Raw genomic sequence first — 15,858 nt, 5'->3', positions numbered from 1 at the left:
GACTGCAATCTGCCATAAGGGGAGTGGTGCTGAGTTCGCACGGTATCTCCTGTAGCTGGTTCCTGGGGCTTCAGCAGCCAAAGCCAGTCCGCAGCTTCAGTTGCTCCGCGGCCCCAGAAGCCAAAGCTAGGTCCTAGGCTTCAAGCCGTTCCGTGGTTGGAGCGCTCGTGGGATTTATTCTGAGTTTTATGGTTCAGAGTTTTGGATGGGCGTCCGCCAATTCGCTGTGCAGCCTGAACCGCCAGCCCCCTCCAACACCTGGGGGAAAGGTGCCCGCCCTTTTGGGTAGTTCAAAATGTCTGTTTCCCAGGCAGGATCCCTTCCCTTCAATTGTCCAACGGTTTGCCCAGCTCCCTGTGGTTTTGAGTGGCTCTCCTTTCGGATGCCTCCCTCAGTTCAGGATTAATTACTTGTCAATTGGATTTTGTCAGCATTTACAAGCTGCTGACCTCCGTGGGGGAGGGGCCTGCTGGCCTGCCCGGCTGAGCAGGGATGAATCTCTACAACAGAGTCTGTGATTTTTAAATTACCCCTCATATATAGCAAACCGCCAGTTCGCTGGGCGTCTCCAGCTGTCTGTCCACTCCAATAATCCACACACAGGGAAGGTCCAGACCGCCTTTCCTCTCACCTGGTGGCTTGGGAGAGGTGGGCTACACGTCTGTCCTGTCCGCCATCATGCTCCGCCTCCCTGGCATTTTCTTAGTTACTTTGCCAAGACATTTACATTCCACATTTACCAAGCCTCACATATACCCTTGTAAGATGCAACACAGGTGTGATAGAGAATGTCAATTCTCTCTAAGCGATGAAAGAGTAGAACGTTATGCCCTGTGACGTAAGCAGACACAGAATGAAAACAAGCTCATGTATATGTGGTAATAAAAATGAAACATGGAACAAGCCCGTGGTTACCAGAGGCAAAGTGAGGGAGGAGCAGCGTGAGAGGGGGAGGGATGTTAAGTTATAAAAGGATGCAGAGTTATATGGGATGTTAAGTTATAAAAAGATCCCAGAGTTATATGGGATAAATATGTCTGAGAGATAGAATGTATAAGATAGCTACAGTTTATAATATTTTGTTGTATACTGGTAATTAGATAAGAGGGTAGATTTCAGGTACTCTTACCACCAAAACAAAAAATATGTATATATAAAAACAGGTAACCATATTCAAATGATAACTGAACTGAGAGCCATGAGTGTCAGGACAGGGTAGCTATGGAAACAGAATGTTCTAACACAGACCAGTAGTCCATCACTTGAGACAACGCAGAACCTCTCACAGTAAATAAAGTTCAAACACCCACCCATCGACTTCTGCTTCAGATGGCCCTTACCCATACGTGGAAGCTACTGTCCCTGGAGCTTTAAAAGCACAACATAATTTAATAAATACTCTCAGAGAGCATGCTGCTGTAGAATGAGATAACCTCCCTGAGAACTCTGCAATTCCAATGTTGCAGAAGGTAGCAAGCTTACATGTATACCCAGCATATCTCTACTACAGTCACTACGTTAGAAAGCACACATGTGCTATCTATAACCAAAGAATTCATACAGAGCCTTAGCCCCCTGACAGTGCCCCAAATTGAAGTTAAATATCCAAACAACACAGTATACCCATACCATCAAAGGGAGAAATAAATTTTCAAAAAAAAATTAAAAATAAAATAAATTTTCAAAAAAAAATTAAAAATGTTCAAAAATGTAAGTAAATTCACAAATGATAACTTACCTCTTACTTTATATGAGAAGGAAACAATACAAGAACTCCAACAGTATATAAAATAATAACAGCCTGGTTTAATATTCCCAAATAATCACACTTGCCCCCTACCCTCTGGCAATGGATCTCAATCACAAGGAAAATTTTGAAAGACAGATAAAGAATGTAAAATATGGATTGTAAGTAAGCTCAATGAGATCCAAGAGAAAGTTGAAAACCAACACAAAGAAACCAAAATATAATTCAGAATATGAGTGAAAAAGTCATTAAAGAGATAGATATTAAAAATAAAACTGTACTTCCAGAATTCCCATATTTAGGGAATTATAAAATATAGTGGAAATTTTTAACAATAGGTCAAGCAGAAAAAAATTCAGAGCTTAAAGTCAAGGCTTTGAATTAATACAGGTATTTCTGAAGGAGAAGAAACAGCAAGTTGTTTGGAAAACCTAATTGAAGAAATAATTGAGGAAAATGTCTCTTGTTTTACTAGCAATTTAGACATCCAGATATAAGAAGCTCAATAAAATCCTAGGATATTCACTCTGAAGAGGAATTCACAAAGGTACATATTCATCAGGTTCTCAAAAGTTAATGTGAAGGAAAAAAATTCTGAAAACAGTGAGGTGAAAGCACCAAATAATTTATAGAGGAAACCCCTTAGATTTGATTTGATTCTGCAATCCCATTACTTGGCATTTACCCTGAAGAAAAAAAAATCATTTTATCATAAGGACATTTGCACTAGACTGTTTATCAGATACAGCTCAATTTACAATCTCCAAAATGTGGAAACAATCTAGATGCCCCCAAATCCAGGAATGGATTAACAAACTGTGTATATGTATACCATGGAATATTATCCAGCCGCTAAAAAATATGGTGACTTTACATCTTTTGTATTAACCTGGATGGAGGTGGAACACATTCTTCTTAGTAAAGCATCACAAGAATGGAGAAAAATCCAATATACTTAATTCTAATATGAAGAGAGTAAATGACTTAATACATGGAGGGGGGAAAGAAGTGAGGGACCAGGGAGAGGGAATGAGAGAGAGAGCTGAGGTATCATGGTGTATGGCACAACTCTTGGAGGCTGTACACAATTATAAGAGGAAATTTACCTCAGAAAGGCAATCAGTGTAACCTAATTCTTTGTACCTTCAATGAATCCCAAATACTAAAAAAGAAAAAAAAAACATATTTAAAAATAAAAACTAAAAAAAAATCAATACCTCAATACCATTTCTATACACCAATAGAGACAAAGCTGAGATTCAAACAGATGCTCAATACTTTACAACAGCTGCAAAGTAAAATAAAATACCTAAGAATATTTAACCAAGGAGGCAAAAGACCACTAAAAGGACAATTACCAGTTCCCGATGAAAGAAATCACTTATGACATGAACAAACAGAAAAATATCCCATGCTCATGGACTGGAAGACTCACTACCCTTAAAATGGCAATACTTTACAAAATAATGTACAGATTGAATGCATTTCCTATAAACATAACAATATTCTTTTTCACAGTCTTTTTTTATTATTAAATCATAGCTGTGTACATTAATGCGATCATGGGGCACAATACACCGGTTTTATAGACCATTTGACACATTTTCATCACACTGGTTAACATAGCCTTCCTGGTATTTTCTTAGTTATTGTGTTAAGACATTTACATTCCACATTTACTAAGTTTCACATATACCCTTGTAAGATGCACCACAGGTGTAATCCCACCAATCACCCTCCCTCCGCCCACCTCCCCCCTTCCCTCCTCTAGAATGTTTATTGCAGCCCAATTCATAATTGCTAAGTCATGGAAAAAGCCCAAGTGCCCGTCTATCTTTTTCACAGTCTTAGGGAAAAAATTTAAAAACTCATTTGGAAGCAAACAAGAGTCTCAATAGCCAAAGCAATCATAAGAAAAAAATAATTAATTATGTTAATAATAAAGGAGGCATCACATTACCTGAGTTCAAATTATACTACAATGCTGTAGTAAACAAAACAACATGATGCTAGAATAAAAGAACATAGATCAATGGGAAAGTATAGAGAATCCAGATATAAACAGATGACACCATATACTTACGTATAAATGGTCTTTAACAAAGCATATACAAACTTAAACTGGAAAAAGGACATAACTGTTCAATAAATGGTGAAATGGTGTTGGGAAAATTACATAGTTACATGCAGAGAAATGAAACTGGATTCCTATCTCTCATCATATAAAAAATTAACTTAAAGTGAAGACTTAATATAAGATCTTAAACAATAAAAATTCTGGAAGACAACCTAGAAAAAAACTCTTCTGGACATTGTCCCAAGCAAAGGATTTATGATTAAGATCTCAAAAGCAAATAGAACAAAAACAAAAATGGAGAAGTGATAATTAAACGAAAAAGCTTCTTTACAGTAAAATAAATAATCATCAAATAGAAAACCTGCAGAATGAGAGAAAATATTCTCAAACTATGCATCCAACAAGGGCCTAATACCTACAGGCTCTAAGGATCAACAAGAAATAAACAACCTCTTTATAAAGTGGAAAAATAGACATTTTTCAAAAGGAAGATATACAAATGGAAAAAAAAAGAAGAAATGCTTAGTATCACAAATCATGAGAAAAATGCAAATTTTAACTATAATAGGATACCACTCTACCCCCATCAGACTGCCATTAGCCAAAAGTCAAAAAACAATAGCCATTGGTGCTGATGTGGTGAAAAGAGAATGCTTATATACTGTTGATGGGAATGTAAGTTAGTCCAATCTCTATGGAAATTTCTTGAAGATCTAAAAGTAGAGGTATCAAAGGGAAATAAATCATTATATAAAAATGATACTGGCACTTGTATGTTTATCTCAGCATAATTCACAATGGCAAAAATTTGAAATCAACCTAAGTGATCATAAACTGATAAATATGTAGAAAAAATTGGTATAGACTTGTATTCATGTATACTCAATGGATTATACTCATCCATAAGAAAGAATGAAATAATATCTTTTTCAGCAACTTGAGTGGCTCTGGAGGCCATTAACTTAAGCGAATTAATTCAGGAACTGAAAAATAAATGCCACATATTCTCACTTATAAGTGAGAGCTAAGCTTTGGCTATGCAAGGGCAGGCAGAATAGTATAATGAGAACCGGAGACTTAATGGGGAGGGAAGAGAGTGATGGGGCAAGGGATGAAAAATTACCTAATGGGTACAATGTACCCAGATCTCTCCACTACATAATATATACATGTGAAAGAATTCAACTTATAGTTCCCTAAACCTTGAAATAAGAAAAAGGCAAAACCCATAGTAACAGAAAATAGAATGGTAATTACCAGGGACTGAAGGTGTGGGAGAAAATAAGAGATGTTGATTAAAGGGTAGAAGTCTTCAGGTATAAGATTAGTAAATTTAGAAAATCTAGTATATTTCATGGTGATTATCATTAACAACACTTAACTGCACACTCAAGTGTACTTGAAATTTGCTAAGACAATAGATCTCAAATGTTCTCAACACAAACAATATAACAGTAAACATGCGAGGTGATGGATATAATGTTCCATTGTTTTAATTATTTCACAGTTTGTATGTATATCATAACATTGTGTTGTGTGTATTATGCACATTTTATTTGTCAGTCATATCTCACTAAAGTTGGATTCAATAAAATGCCATGTAAGGTTCTCCTAGACAGGGGGGCACCTGTGGCTCAGAGGAGTAGGGCACTAGCCCCATATGCTGGAGGTGGCGGGTTCAAACCCAGCCCTGGCCAAAAACTGCATGTAAGGTTCTCCTAGAAATAAAAAGAACCTTTACTGTTGATAGTTGGATCAATTTATCATGAGATATCACCATGCTAAATATGTTTGTCTGTAACAGGAAAACTTCATACTTCATTTAATTCTAATTAAATGTGGGCTGTCACAGAAAATTGTGGCTTTGTGTGAGGTGATCCTATTTAGCTGAGTCAGTTTTCAAATGGGACAGGGAGATGAGGTAGCACTTCTGGCAGATAGGGGATAATTATTTTAGTTTTAAAAGGAAACTGTGGTTTGATTTTCAATTTATTTGTGCTGGAAACTTCAAAGTAGAACAAATGTAAAAAAATTAAATTTATTCAACTGTTACTCAGCATTTTAAATGTAATATTCATTTTAGACTTAGATGTCTTGATTTTATTTAAATATAATTCTGATATATATTTAATTTTGATATATGTAGGGTATGATTACAGTTATATGAAAAGTGTATAAATTTCAAAGAATTATGGAATTTTACTTTTGATAAGATAGAATTTTTAACAATTACATTCTCTAAATACTTTTCTACAGGTTGCTTATCTCATCAACATTAAGGAGAAAACATATACATTCCTTCTTAAGAAACAGTAAGTGCCATGGATTACCCTCACTCCACCCATCTCTCCTCTTCCCTCCCCTACCTCACCAGACTGTGTATGTTGTTAGAGTACATGTCAAATATATTAACAGTAGAATATAAATGTCTAAACACAACAATTGAATAAGTGAGGTGAATGACATATTGACCAGTTTGATGTGAACATTCTAGATTGTATATAGAGTCAGCACATTGTACCCCATAAATGCAGTAATGTACACAGTTATGATCTAATTTTTAAAAAAAGGAGAAACAGTAGGTGAATATGTTTTAAATTCAGTTATTTTTAGTACCTTACATTTTTAAAATCACTATCATAAATTAAGCTTAAACAAGAACACGAAGATGATATTTCTTTAACATATTCATCCCTGTGATTCTTGAATTTCGCATTGTTATTTTGAGATTTTTAAAGAATAATTGAGCCAAATTCTAATTTATTGATGCTGATATTAATTCTTGTCAGACAGATAAAAATTACTTTATGTAACTTTATACAACCACAAATGTAGCATTTAGGAGTATGATTTTCATTTGTACTGTTTTAATTTTCTTTATTTACACATTCTATTTTATGTATTGATATGATTTTAATTATGTCACTTGATATTACACGTTAAAGACAAATTAAAATAGAAAGCAAGCCTGAAAAATTCCTGAACAACAACAACAACAACAAAAACCAGTTTGGCCTGAAAACTAGCAAGTATTAACTTTGCTTAAATGGCAAAAGTAAGTGAAATGTAAGTTGTATCAATCCTAGTAAATGCTTTTTTTTAGAGAAAAAAAAGGAATCTTATCAAATCAGAATCACCCAACTGACATATAATCATGTGACCACAAACTTTCCAAAAAGGCAAATCAAAACAGGCAAGTTCATATCTGCGACCAAGATATTCACCAGATAAATCATCTATCTAAGAAGTTGTCATCAGAGCTCTAAACCTCTTTCAGTCATTTAAAATTTTTTTTCTTTTTTCTTTTTATTATTTTTTATTTTTACAGATTCATTGAGGGTACAAAGGACCATGTTACATTGATTATATTTGTTAGGTAAAGTCCTTCTTATACTTGTGCCCTGCCCCCAAAAGGTGTCACACACCATGACAACCCACCCCCAACCCTCCCTTCTTCCCTCACCCTGCCAGGAATGTGATTGCAGGATCAAATGGGAGGCCTAGTTTGAGTTCTTTGAGGTTACTCCATACTTCCTTCTAAAAAGGTTGTATTAGTTTGCAGTCCCAACAGCAGTGTAAAAGCGTTCCCTTCTCTCCACATCCACGCTAGCATCTGCAATTTTGAGATTTTGTGATGTGGGCCATTCAAATTGGAGTTAATGATATCTCAGGGTGGTTTTGTTTTGCATTTCTCTAATAATTAGGGACTCTGAGCATTTTTACATGTTTGTTAGCTATTAATCTGTCCTCTTTAGAGGAGGTTCTATTCATCTCTCTTGCCAAGTGATTTAAGGGATTGTTGGCTTTTTTCATGTTGTTTGAGGTCTCTGTAGATCCTAGTTATAAAGCTTTTGTCCAATTCAAAATATGAAAATATTCTTTCCCACTGAGTACCTTGTCTATTTTCTTTGGTTATTGTCTCCTGAGCTGAACAGAAGCTATTCAGTTTAATTAAGTCCCATATGTTTATTTTTGTTGTTGTTGCAATTGCCATGGGAGTCTTCCTCATAAAGTCTTCCTCAGGCTGTTGTCTTCAAGTGTTTTACCCATGCTTTCTTTGAGGATTTTTGTTATTTCATGCCTTATATTTAGGTCTTTTATCCATCTTGAATAAACTTTTGTGAGCTGAGAAAGGTGCGGGTCCAGTTTTAGTCTTTTACATGTGGATATCCAGTTCTCCCGGCACCTTTTCTTGAATGGGGATTCTTTTCTCCAGTGTATGTTCTTGTTTGGGTTTATCAAAGCTTAGGTGGCCATGAGATGTTAGTTCATCTCCTAGTTTTCTATTTGGTTCCAGATGTCTATGTCTCTATTTCTGTGCCAATACCATGCTGTTTTGATCACTATGGCATTGCAGTACATCTAAATTCTGGTAGGCTGATCCCCCTGGCTTTGTTTTATTACTAAGAACTGTTTTAGTTATATGAGTTATTTTTTTTTCTGGTTCTCACAAAACAAAGAATTTATTCCAAGTCTTGAAAATATGATGTTTTAATTTTAATGGGGATGGCATTGAATCTGTGGATTATTTTGGGAAGTATAGACATTTTAACAATGTTGATTCTTCCCAGCCATTATCATGGTATATTCTTCCATTCGTTAATATCTTCTGCTATTTTTATTCTTAGGGTTTCATAATTTTCTTTATAGAAGTCCTGCGCCTCTTTTGTTAGTATATACCTTAGTATTTCATTTTCTTTGAAGGTACTGTGAAGGGCATTGTATTAACTTCTCATCTTGGCTGTTATTGACTTATAAAAGGTTACTGATTTGTGGACATTGATTTTATATCCTGAGATGTTACTGTATTTTTTGATCGCTTCCATGAGTTTTGTGGTGGATTCGCTGGGGTTCTCTCTGTATAATATCATATCATCAGCATAGAGGGAACGTTTGAGCTTCTCTGCTCCCATTTGGATGTCCTTCTCTTGCCTGATTGTATTGGATACAAATCCCCACACTATGTTGTATAATACTGGCAATAGAGGAAAACCTTGTCTGCTTCCAGTTCTAAGAGGAGAAGCTTTCAATTTTACTCCATTAGGTGAAATATTAGCCTGGGACTTTTTTTTTTTTTTTTTTTTTGTAGAGACAGAGTCTCACTTTCTGGCCCTCGGTAGAGTGCCGTGGCCTCACACAGCTCACAGCAACCTCCAACTCCTGGGCTTAAGCAATTGTCTTGCCTCAGCCTCCCAAGTAGCTGGGACTACAGGCGCCCGCCACAACGCCCGGCTATTTTTTTTGGTTGCAGTTCAGCCGGGGCGGGTTTGAACCCGCCACCCTCTGCATATGGGGCCGGCGCCTTACCGACTGAGCCACAGGCGCTGCCCGTTAGCCTGGGACTTTAAAAAAAAAAATTAGCTGTGGGTTTGTTGTAGATGGCTTCAATCAGTTTAAGAAACTGTGCCACCTATACCTATATTCTTCAGTATTCTATTAGAAAAGGATACTGGGGGTGGCACCTGTGGCTCAAGGAGTAGGGCGCCGGTCCCATATGCTGGAGGTGGTGGGTTCAAACCCAGCCCCAGCCAAAAACCACAAAAAAAAAAAAAAAAGAAAAGGATACTGGATTTCATTAAATTCTTTTTCTGCATTTATTGAGAGGATCATCTGGTCTTTGTTTTTTCTTCTAATGAGATGGTTCATTACATTTATGGACTTGTGTATTTTAAACAATCCTTGCATCCCTGGGATGAAACTTACTTGATCATGGTGTATGACTTTTTTGACGAGAAGCTATAATCTATTGGCTAGGATTTTGTAGGAATTTTTTGTATCTAATTTAAGTAGTGAGATTGGTCTGAAATTCTCCCTTTTAGTTGGGCCTTTTTATGGTTTTTGTATTAGGATGATGTTTGCTTTGTAGAATGTGTTGAGGAAGATTCTGTCCTTCTCAATTTTTTGGAATAATTTCTGCAGTATGGGAAAAAGCTTTCCATTGAAGGTTTGATACAATTCTGATGTGAAGCCATCCAGACCAGGGCAATTTTTTTGTTGGAAATTTTTGTATTGCTTCTTTGATCTCAGTTCTTGACATTGATCTGTTCAGGAGCTCTATTTCCTCCTGGATAAGTCTAGAGAGAGGATGTGATTCTAAATATTGATCCATTTCCTTCACATTGCCAAATTTCTGGGCATAGATTTTTCTTATAGTATTCAGAAATAATCTCTTGTATCTCTGTGACATCTGTTGTTAGTTTCCCTTTATCATTTCTGATTGAGGTTACTAGAGATTTTACTTTTGTATGTCTGGTTAGTCTGACCAAAGTTTTATCTATTTTTTTTTTTCAAAAAAACAACACTTTGTTTCATTTATTTTCTGAATGATTCTTTTGTTTCAATTTCATTAATCCATGATTTAATTTTGGATATTTCTTTTTTTTATACTGTCAGATGTGAAATTTATTAAATATCTTTTATCAGATTGAGAAAGTCCCTTTCTTTTTCTTCTTTTTTATTGTTGGGGATTCATTGAGGGTACAAGAAACAAGGTTACACTGATTGCATTTGTTAGGTAAAGTCCCTCTTACAATCGTGTCTTGCTCTCCCCAAAGGTGTGGCACACACCAAGACTCCAACATCCTCCCTCCTTCTCTCTCTCTGCTCTTCCTTTACCCACCACTCCCTCCTTTTTTCTCTCTCTGCTTTCCCATTCCTCTACCCCCACCATGTCATTAATTGTCTTCATATCAAAATTAAGTACATAGGATTCATGCTTCCCCATTCTTGTGATGCTTTACTAAGAGCACTAATGGAACACTAATGTGTTCCACTTCCATCCATGTTAATACAAAGGCTGTAAGTTTCCACTTTTTAATAGCTGAGTAGTATTCCATGGTGTACATATACCACAGCTTGTTAATCCATTCCTGGGTTGGTGGGCATTTAGGCTGTTTCTACATTTTGGCGATTGCAAATTGAGCTGCAATAAACAGTCTAGTACAACTATCCTTATGATAAAAGGATTTTTTTACATCTGGGTAGATGACCAGTAATGGGATTGCAGGATCAAATGGGAGGTCTAGCTTGAGTTCATTGAGGGTTCTCCATACTTCCTTCCAAAACAGTTGTATTAGTTTGCAGTCACACCAGCAGTGTAAAAGTGTTCCCTTCTCTCCACATCTATGCCAGCATCTGCAGTTTTGAGATTTTGTGATATGGGCCATTCTACCTGGGGTTAGATGTTTTCTCAGGGTGGTTTTGATTTGCATTTTTCTAATAAACAGGGATGATGAGCATTTTTTCATATGTTTGTTAGCCATTCATCTGTCTTCTTTAGTGCAGATTCTATTCATGTCTCTTGCCCATTGATATATGGGAATGTTGGCTTTCTCATGTAGATTAACTTGAGTTCTCTATAGATCCTAGTATCAAGCTTTTGTCTGATTCAAAATATGCAAATATCTTTTCCCATTGTGTAGGTTACCTATTTGCTTTGGTTATTGTCTCCTTAGTGGTACAGAAGCTTTTCAGTTTAATTAAGTCCCATTTGTTTATTTTTGTTGTTGTTGCAATTGCCATGGCAGTCTTCTTCATGAAGTCTTTCCCCATGCCAATATCTTCCAGTGTTTTTCCTGTGCTCTCTTTGAGGTTTTTTATTGTTCCATGCCTTAAATTTAAGTCCTTTATCCATCTTGAATCAATTTTTGTGAGTGGAGAAAGATGTGGGTCCAGTTTCAGTCTTTTACATGTAGACATCCAATTCTCCCAACACCATTTATTGAATAGGGAGTCTTTCCCCACGGTATGTTCTTGCTTGGTTTATCAAGGATTAGGTGGTTTTAAGATGTTAGTTTCATTTCCTGGTTTTCTATTTGATTCCAAGTGTCTATGTCTCTATTTTTGTGCCAGTACCATGTTTTCTTGACCACTATGGCTTTGTAGGATAGCCTAAAATCTGGTATGGTGATGCCCCCAGCTTTGCTTTTATTACTAAGAACTGCCTCAGCTATATGAGGCTTTTTCTGGTTCCGTACACAATGCAGAATTATTTTTTCCAAATCTTGAAAGTATGATTTTGGTATTTTAATATGGATGGCATTGAATAGGTAAATTGCTTTGGGAAGTATAGACATTTTAAAAATGTTGATTCTTCCCAGCAATGAGAATGCTATGTTCTATTTGTTAATACCTTCTGCTATTTTCTTTCTTAGGATTTCATAATATTTTTATGAAGTTCTTTTACCTCCTTTGATAAGTATATTCCTAGGTATTTCATTTTCTTTGAAGCAATGGTGAAGGGAGTTGTGTCCAAATTAGCCTCTCATCTTGACTGTTATTGGCATGTAAAAAGGCAACTGATTTGTGGACGTTGATTTTATATCCTGAGACGTTACTGTATTTTTTGATGACTTCTAGGAGTCTTGTGGTTGAGTCTTTCGTGTTCTCTAATTATAAGATCATATCATCAGCAAAGAGGGAGAGTTTGACCACCTCTGCTCCCATTTTGATGCACTTTATTTCCTTGTTGTACATAATTACATTGGCCAGAACTTCCAGCACTATGTTGAATAGTAATGGTGACAGAGGACAACCTTGTCTGGTTTCAGTTCTATGAGGAAAATCTTTCAGTCTTACTCCATTCAGTAATGTATTAGCTGTAGGTTTGTCATAGATAGCTTCGATCAGTTGGAGAATGTACCATGTATGCTTATACTCTTCAGTGTTCTAATTAGAAAAGAATGCTGGATTTTATCGAATGCTTTTTGTGCATCTTTTGAGAGGATCATATGATCTTTGTTTTTGCTTCTGTTAATACGGTGGATAACATTTATGGACTTGAGTATGTTAAACCAGCCTTACATCCCTGCGATGATACCTATTTGATCATGATGTATGACTTTTGTGATGATAAGCTGAAATCTATTGGCTAATATTTTATTGAGAATTTTTGAATCTATATTCATTAGTAAAATTGGTCTGAAATTCTCCTTTATAGTTGGATCTTTTCCTGGTTTTGGTATCAGGGCGATGTTTGCCTCACAGAATGTATTGGGGAAGATTCCTTCATTTTAAAATTTTTTAGGATAATTGTACAGTATGGGAATAAGATCTTCCTTACAATTTGATAGAATTCTGGTGTTAAGCCTTCCAGACCAGGACATTTTTTTGTTGGAAGATTTTTTAATGTTTCTTTAATCTCAGTGCTTGAAATTGGTCTGTTCAGGAGCTCTGTTTCTTCCTGGCTAAGTCTAGGGAGAGGGTGTGATTCCAAATATTGATCCATTTACTTCACATTGTCAAATTTCTGGGCATAGGGTTTCTGGTAGTATTCAGAGATGATCTCTTGTATCTCTGTGGCATCAGTTATAATTCCCCCTTTATCATTTCTGATTGAGGTTACTAGAGATTTTACTTTTCTATTTCTAGTTAGTCTGGCCATAGGTTTATCTATTTTATTTATTTTTTTTCAAAAATCCAACTCCTCATTTCATTAATTTTCTGAATAATTATCTTGTTTTACATTTCAGTGATGTCTGATTTAATTTTGGAAATTTCTTTTCTTCTACTGGGTTTAGGCTTAGGTTGTTCTTCTTTTTCCAATCCCATAAGATGGATTGTGAGTTGTTGATGTGCTCTCTTTCTGTTTTTCAAATGTAGGTTTCTAAAGCAATAAATTTTCCTCTCAAAACTGCTTTTGCAGTATCCCACAGGTTTTGGTACATGTGTCTTCATTGTTGTTATGCTAAAGGAAGTTAACAATTTTGTCTTTTATTTCTTCCTGCACTCAACTGTGACTCAGCAGAAGGTTGTTTAATTTTCATGCCTTTTGTGGGGTTGAACATTTTTGTTGGAGTTGAGTTTCACCTTTAGTGCCTTGTGGTCTGAGAAGATACAAGGTAAATTTTCAATTCTTTTGATTCTGTTGAGGTTTGTTTTGTGGCCTAGGATATGATCATTTTTTGGAGAATGTTTAATGGAGCAATGAGAAGAATGTATAGTCTTTATCTTTGGGATGGAGTGTTCTATATGCATCTATCAAGCACAGTTGTTCTAGGGTCTCTTTTAAGTCCCTTATACCCTTGTTTAATTTCTGTGTAGAGGGTGTATCCAGCTTTGTAAGAGGAGTGTTAAAGTCCCCTGTGATTATGGTGTTATAGGATATCATATAGCTCAGACTGAGCAGATTCTGTTTCAAGAATCTGGGAGCATTTCAATTGGGTGCATAAATATTTAGAATTGAAATGTCTTCTTGTATTTTTTCCCTTGACCAATATAAAGTGACCATCTTTGTCTTTTTTGACTTTAGTTGCTTTAATATACATGTATCTGAATATAAGATGCTACTCCTCTTTTCTTCTGAATTCCGTTTGCCTGAAAAATTGTCCTCCAACCCTTAACTCAGAATTTTAATTTGACTTTTGAAACTAGGTGTGTTTCCTGCAGACAGCGAATGGATGGGTTGTGTTTTTTAATCAGGTCAGCCAATCTATGCCTCTTCAGTGGGGAATTCAAGCCATTAACATTTATTGAGATAATTGATAATGTGGTAGTGTTCTATTCATCTTCATTTGTGAGAGACCATTGCTTAGATTTATCTTTTGCATCATTGTGGAAGTTAGGTTTTGTCCTTTAATTTCTGAGTTCTTACTTTGCTGTTGATCCATTGCGATAGTCAGTGTGTAGAACAGGTTGAAGTACTTCCTGTAGAGCTGGTCTTGTGGCAAATTTCCTCAATGTCTCTATATCAGTAAATGATTTGATTTCTCCATCAATTTTAAAGCTTAGCTTAACAGGATATAGAAGTCTGGGCTGGAAATTGTTCTGTTTAAGTATATTAAAGGTAGATGACCATTGCCTTCTTGCTTGGAAATTTTAATTAGTGATGTCTGAAGTCACTCTGATGGATTTACCCCTGTACGTCAACTGGCACTTACTCCTGGGAGCTTGAAGAATTTTTTCTTTTGCCTTGACTTTGCACAGATTTATCACAATGTGTCTTGGAGAAGATCAGTTAGAGTTGAGGCAACCTGAGGACCAATATTCCTCTTAAAGGAGTGTGTCAGAATGTTTTGGTGATATTTGGGAAATTTTCATTTATAATATTCTCTAGTGTGGCTTCCATTCCCTTCTCCTTCTGGGATACCTATAACTCACATGTTCGGACACTTCATAAAGTCCTATAATTCTGTCAGTGACTGTTCTGCTTTACCTCTCTCCTTTCCTGCTTCTTTAACTATCCCATCTGAATCATCTCAAGAGCTTTGTGCTCTACCTCTGAAATTCTTTCTTCTGCATGGTCTAATGTGTTGTTGATACTTTCTATGGCATCTTTAAGTTCCCTAGTTGACTGCTTCAGTTCCTTCAGCTCTGTTATATCCTTTCTATGTTCTTCTTCTTATTATTTTTTTTTTATAAGAGCCAGAGTTTCACTCCATCACCCTCTTTAGATTGCTGTGGCATCACAGCTCACAGCAACCTCCAGCTTTTGGGCTTAGATAATTCTCTTGCCTCAGCCTCCAAGTAGCTGGGACTACAGGTGCCTGCCACAATGTCAGGCTACTTTTTGTTGCAGTTTGTCCGGGGCCACATTTGAACCCACCACACTCAGTATATGGGATGGGCACCTTACTCAACTGAGCCACAGGTGCTGCCCTCATTTCTATATACTTCATTTCGTTCATCTCTTTTTTTGAATCTGTTTTCGGATTTCCTTTTGGTTATTTTTCACTTTATCAGCAGTTTCCTTCATTGTTTCCATCATTTCCTTTCTTTGTTTTCATCATATATATTCTAAATTCCATTTCTATCATTTCTAACATTTCTTTATAAGTGGACTCCTTTGTGGTAGCCATCTCATGGTCCCTTGGGGGTGGTTGCTCTAGACTGGTTTTTCATGATGCTAGGATATTTCTGCTTTTTCTTCCTTATGAAGGAAGAATCTTTTATCTGTTTCTTGCCCTAAGTTTTCTTCAATTTCCTCTTGCTTTTTAAGTTACCATGGCTCTGGACTAGGGTTTCAATGAGTCCTTTTGGTACAGGACTAGAAGGATAAGATTGAAGAGCAATAAGGGAAATAAGAAAGAAAAAAAGT

General features: G+C 36.1%; 1 protein-coding gene across 1 annotated transcript in view; it reads left to right on the top strand.

Annotated features, from left to right (window-relative positions):
- The window catches only part of LOC128576584 (A disintegrin and metallopeptidase domain 3-like), a 180,964-nt gene that overhangs the window by 13,137 nt on the left and 151,969 nt on the right, over positions 1-15,858 (top strand). Inside the window, exon 3 of the mRNA XM_053578828.1 lies at positions 6,081-6,136. Coding sequence (XP_053434803.1) covers positions 6,081-6,136 — 56 coding nt within the window. The remainder of the gene's footprint in view (positions 1-6,080; positions 6,137-15,858) is intronic.

The sequence above is a fragment of the Nycticebus coucang genome, chromosome 24 (assembly GCF_027406575.1).
Source record: "Nycticebus coucang isolate mNycCou1 chromosome 24, mNycCou1.pri, whole genome shotgun sequence".
NCBI classification, from domain to species: Eukaryota; Metazoa; Chordata; class Mammalia; order Primates; family Lorisidae; genus Nycticebus; species Nycticebus coucang.
This window is presented reverse-complemented; position numbering and strand designations above follow the sequence as displayed.